This window comes from Vespula pensylvanica, chromosome 14 (genome assembly GCF_014466175.1).
Source record: "Vespula pensylvanica isolate Volc-1 chromosome 14, ASM1446617v1, whole genome shotgun sequence".
NCBI classification, from domain to species: domain Eukaryota; kingdom Metazoa; phylum Arthropoda; class Insecta; order Hymenoptera; family Vespidae; genus Vespula; species Vespula pensylvanica.
In genome coordinates this window covers 3,268,626-3,273,625 of record NC_057698.1, presented here as the reverse complement: position 1 = coordinate 3,273,625, position 5,000 = coordinate 3,268,626, and the positions used below count along the sequence as shown (strand labels likewise).

Genomic DNA, 5,000 nt, shown 5'->3' with positions numbered 1-5,000 from the left:
AAAGAGACGAAAAAGAAAACGAAAAAAAAAGAAAACAGAAGAGAGAGAGAGAGAGAGAGAGAGAGAGAAAGATTAGACAATTTCGATTGGATATTATCATACGAAAAGAAAACGTACGTCGATTTATTTCAACCGAAAAGAATTAATTATTATCGAGGCTCGTCCACTTATCCACATACCACGTATATAACTTTTAAAAAGAGAAAACGAAGTTTGACTTACTTCGTGAGAAGATTTCTCGATAAGCTGCGAATTATTTTCTACGGTTAACCCTCCTTCTATATTTCTTCCCTCTATATTTCTTACCCATTTACTACGATCTATTTACGATCGACTTTACTATATCGAAGATAAACACAATGGATAAATAAAATTTTCTTTTATTATATGACACGATAAGTTCGAACTTCTTAGAACGATTTTGATATCGCAATTATTAATTTCGTCATGAATGGGAAACTATTCTTGTAATTATTATTATTTACGGGCAAGAAAATTATAATTTTTTTAAAGAAAGTAAAAAAGAGAGAAAGAGAGAGAGATAGAGAAAGAGATAGATAGATAGATAGATAGATAGATAGATAGATAGATAGATAGATAGATAGATAGATAGATAGATAGATAGATAGATAGATAGATAGATAGAGATAGAGTATTCATAGGAAAAATTTCAATTTGCGAAGGTTCCAAGCGAAATTGTCCGTTTCTTTTGTAACCCTAATAAATTGAAGTCGAAAGGTGAAGAGAGAATTCTGGGCTGTGCGAACGCTATGGAAGAGGCGAGTTAGAAGAGCGAGAAACGAGGATGGTGACGACAAGAATGAGAGGAAGAGGAAGAGAATGAGAGAGAGAGAGAGAGAGAGAGAGAGAGAGAGAGAGAGAGAGAGAGAGAGAGAGAGAGAGAGAGAGAGAGAGAGAGAGAAAGAGAGAAAGAGAAAGAGAGAGATGAGAGAAAGAAAGATGGAAAGAGTGAAACGAGACGAGCAGAAAAATAGCGAATACAAAGCAAATTGGCGCCGAGATACATATGTATATATGTATATGTATGTATGAAGGTACGTTATGTATGCATGTTACATACCGTGTGTCAGAGCGTAGCCAAATGGAGAAATTTCCGGGTAAAATCGAGAAACGTTTCAAGTAAAACGCGTCCGGACGCTAGGTGCGAGAAAAAGAGAGAGAAAGAGATAGAGAGAGAGAGAGAGAGAGAGAGAGAGAGAGAAAGAGAGGGAGGGAGAGAGGGAGAAAGGGAGAAGGGTTGAAAATGCGAACGCGTCAAGTAACCGGATATCTCTCAAAATGCTATTCGATTTTACTGTCATCTTGCTAGATAGTGACGATACGTTTTCGTAATCGACGCCATCGATTTTGTATATGTAAAAGGAATGAAAGGAAGATGGATAAAAAGAAAATACTACCAAGTCCAAAGATTTGTGAATAAGAAAAGGAAATAGGAATTTGGGTTAAGTGAAAATTAATTTCAGAAGGAAAGAAGAATAAGAAGGAGGAAAAAATAAATATAGATAGATTTGGATGAAGATAAGAAAAGGATGGACGGATATATATATATATATATATATATATATATATATATATGTTCATTATACTAATGAAAAGTGGGAGTGATATATAAGTGATAAAGATAAATGTACAAATTTAGGAAATTGCGAGAGAATATAAGTGAAGAGAAAGAGAGAAATAAAAAAAACAGAAAGACAGAGAGAAAATGCGTGCAAATGGAATTAGATAAATTAGACACTTCAACGAACCGAAGAAATTGATTTCAACGATATATCACGAATCGATCTGTGTCATTCGTTTCACTTCGTTGCATAAAAAGCATTGAAGGTATACTCTAGCTTCCTTGCCTTGCATTTTCTCTTTTTATTTTTCTTTTTTTTTTTTTCCTTTCCTTTTTTTTTCTGCGGGGTGGCAAGGTGGATGGGGATTTTATTCGAGCGTCGCGGAATACTCAATCGTATGAAATGGACCGTACAATGAATTGAATGAAAAAAACTAAAAATAAAAAAAAGAAAAAGAAAAAAAAAAAGAAAAAGGAAAGGAAGAAAAGAAAAAAACGAAAAGAGAAAAAGTAAAGGAAACGAGAACGTCTAGTTGCGGTTGTTAGCAATGTTTCAACGGTTAGCAACCAACGGCAACATAATGCTAAGGCCGCGAGGCGTCTACCAAAAGTGAAAAAGTTTTCTCGTTATTCATTCATTCATCCATCTATCCATCCATCCATCCAACTATCTATTCATTTATCTAATAGGACATTACAAGAAAAGAAAACAAATGAAAAAGAGAAAAAGAAAAATTCTACTAAATTATGAATCTCCTTATTTGATATCAAATTGATCCGAGTAAAACATATGTGAAAATGGATAATCTTTTTAGGCCTGAAAATTATACTTCTTATTTCTTTTCTTTTATCTAATCACAACTGTCTTGAATTTTTTTGTCAAGCTTTCGACGTTACAATTTGATTTTCTTCACAGATATTTCAATCTTCTATCAAATGGATATTTTTTTCCAACAAGCTATATGAAACACAATATGTAATATAATTTTTATAACTACAAGGACACAAATAAAGATTGTAAAGAGTTAATATCTTCGAAGATAATGGGAAATATCGAAAAAAAAAGAAAAAAGAAAGAAGAGAGACAGAGAGGGAGAGAGAGAGAGAGAGAAGAGTTGATTTATCGTCAACGACGTATAAAGGGTTGCCTATCGCCAGGCGTATGTAATTATAAAAACTCTCGACAAATCAAGATATAAACAAACGAACATGACATGAATTATTAACACCGATCGTCGAGGATGATTCATTTTCAGAGGAAGCTGCACTTTGTTTTTACTTCTTTTCTTCCTTTCATTCATTCATTCATATTTCAAAATTCTTCCAAACAACTATTTCCTCTCCCCGTTGTTTTCAAAAAACGATAAACCGATCTCGTCGAATCGCTTTAAAGATGTCATCACGATACACCCTTTACACATGGAAATATATACACACGCATATATACACAATGGAAAGTAGCGGGAGTCAGAGCCTGAATGTTTTTTCGATTTTTATACGAGATCTACTCGTCGACGTGCTATCGTTCGCGTGTTATCACGGTGAACCGCCACGGCCGATCGCTTTTGCTCGATTTGAATTTATTTCCGTGTGCAGTGTGAAAGGCTGGTTTACTCCTCTCCCCCTTTATATCTCTTTCTCCCTCCCTCCCTCTCTCTCTCTGTCTCTGTCTCTCTCTCGTGTTCTCTACACGAAGAAGCGTCTGCGGTCGACGTTACTTCCGTCGCAATGCAGCGATCGACTATAAAATCATCGGACGATCGTCGATCGTTTCCCCACGTCGTCGATACGAATATCTATTAGACGTAATTGATGCGAGGCTACAACATCCGCCGTGTGTGGTTGTACTACGTACATAGGTACCTACTACGAATGAGATCGGGGAACACGCTGGTAAACGTCAAAACGACTCACGACCATCTGACCGATATCGTTTATGCGAAAACGTTTACGCGAAACGATCGTTCGTCGCGATCGTTCGTCGGTTTGCTATCGTCACCGCTATCGCTCATATTTCACTCGGAATTTAACGCGACGAGAGACAGAAACATGCCAGACTGATGTGCCAGGAATAAAAGAGAGAAGAGAGAGAGAGAAAGAGAGAGAGAGAGAGAGATAGAGTGATAAAGAGGAAGAGGAGGAGTAAAACGTTTTCTACGTTGTAAATCGTTGTAATTCCTAGCGAACGAACGCGTTTAAATCGAGCGATCGAGTTCTGACATACATAAGCGTAGAATATCGTCGAATTTATCTTCATCTTAATTTTGTTCTTTATGATGTTATTCGTAATATAATTTGTATATATATTATATACGATATATATATATATATTCATTCTAATGATATATTATTTCTATGATATATTATTTTTCTTTCTAATTTTCATTCTAACTTTCATTCTAATTTCATATACGAATTTTCATAACTAATTTTTCGTTATTTAAATAATATTCAAAAGTTAACTATGAATATTATTTAACTATAAATAATACTTACAAACGTATCCATCATATTACAGGGACACGAATAGAAATTCGCTAAGACGTTATTAAATCGATTCGAATGAAAATATCGAAAACTCGATGTTTGATGACGATTTCGCGCTTTCTTCAATATTATTTTTTTAAAATAAAAACATATCAATAATTCTTCATGACAATCCTCGAAATTCATTAATTATATAATCATTCTTATTCGCGAAATTGATACGATGATATTACATTCATCGAGAACGAAATACATAGAGAAAGAAAAAAACAAAAAAAAAAAAAAAAAAAAAAGCGAATGAACCAACAAACAAACCAACAAACAAACAAACAAACAAACAAAATTCAATCATACCTGAAGTATACCACGTATTTGTCCACTTTTCGTTTCGACGATTCTGGATGCGTAACGTGTGGCAGCGTTTGCACGAATCCTCTCGTTGCCCGCTGAGAAAAGTAGGATTAAGAATAGAAGGAAAAGAAATCGTTCGGCAAGTCGATTGGCAAACTTTCCCTTCGTATTTCGTCCAATCGTACTCAGCGTGACCAGCGGCCTTTCTTTGGCCGCCGGTTGGCATGGCAGGAGCATGACAGCATTTGCCGGCGTCCACCTGAAGCGACGCCAGTGGCATAACCGAGACCCCCCCCTAAGTTCTCCACACGAAACGACTCCCTCCTTCTTTCTCCTCACCCCTCTTCTTCCTCTTCTTCCTCTTCTTCGTTGTCGTCGTCGTCGTCGTCGTCGTAGTCGTCGTAGTCGTCGTAGTCGTCGTAGTCGTCGTAGTGATCGTAGTGGTCGTAGCGTAGTTTCTCTTTTACTCGACTCTTCCTTGTGGTTTCTTTCCTTATCGGCAACTGGTTGCTCTCTTGTTTGCCGACAATGTTTCCCTTCTTCTCCTCCTTCTCCTTCTCCTCCTCCACCTCCTCCTCCT

The 5,000-nt window shown here is 36.3% G+C and overlaps 1 protein-coding gene across 4 annotated transcripts in view; it reads right to left on the bottom strand.

Annotated features, from left to right (window-relative positions):
- Positions 1 to 4,957, bottom strand: part of LOC122634171 (neuroligin-4, Y-linked-like) — a 30,253-nt gene extending 25,296 nt beyond the window's left edge. The window contains exon 1 of one of the 4 annotated variants that reach the window (XM_043822835.1): positions 4,424 to 4,957. In XM_043822835.1, coding sequence (XP_043678770.1) covers positions 4,424 to 4,657 — 234 coding nt within the window. In that variant the 5' untranslated portion in view covers positions 4,658 to 4,957. Of the gene's footprint in view, positions 13 to 1,081; positions 1,134 to 2,861; positions 3,217 to 4,423 lie in introns of those variants that run through there. The other 3 variants (XM_043822836.1, XM_043822840.1, XM_043822839.1) reach the window with 3 other exon arrangements.
- Positions 4,958 to 5,000: the final 43 nt, after the last annotated feature.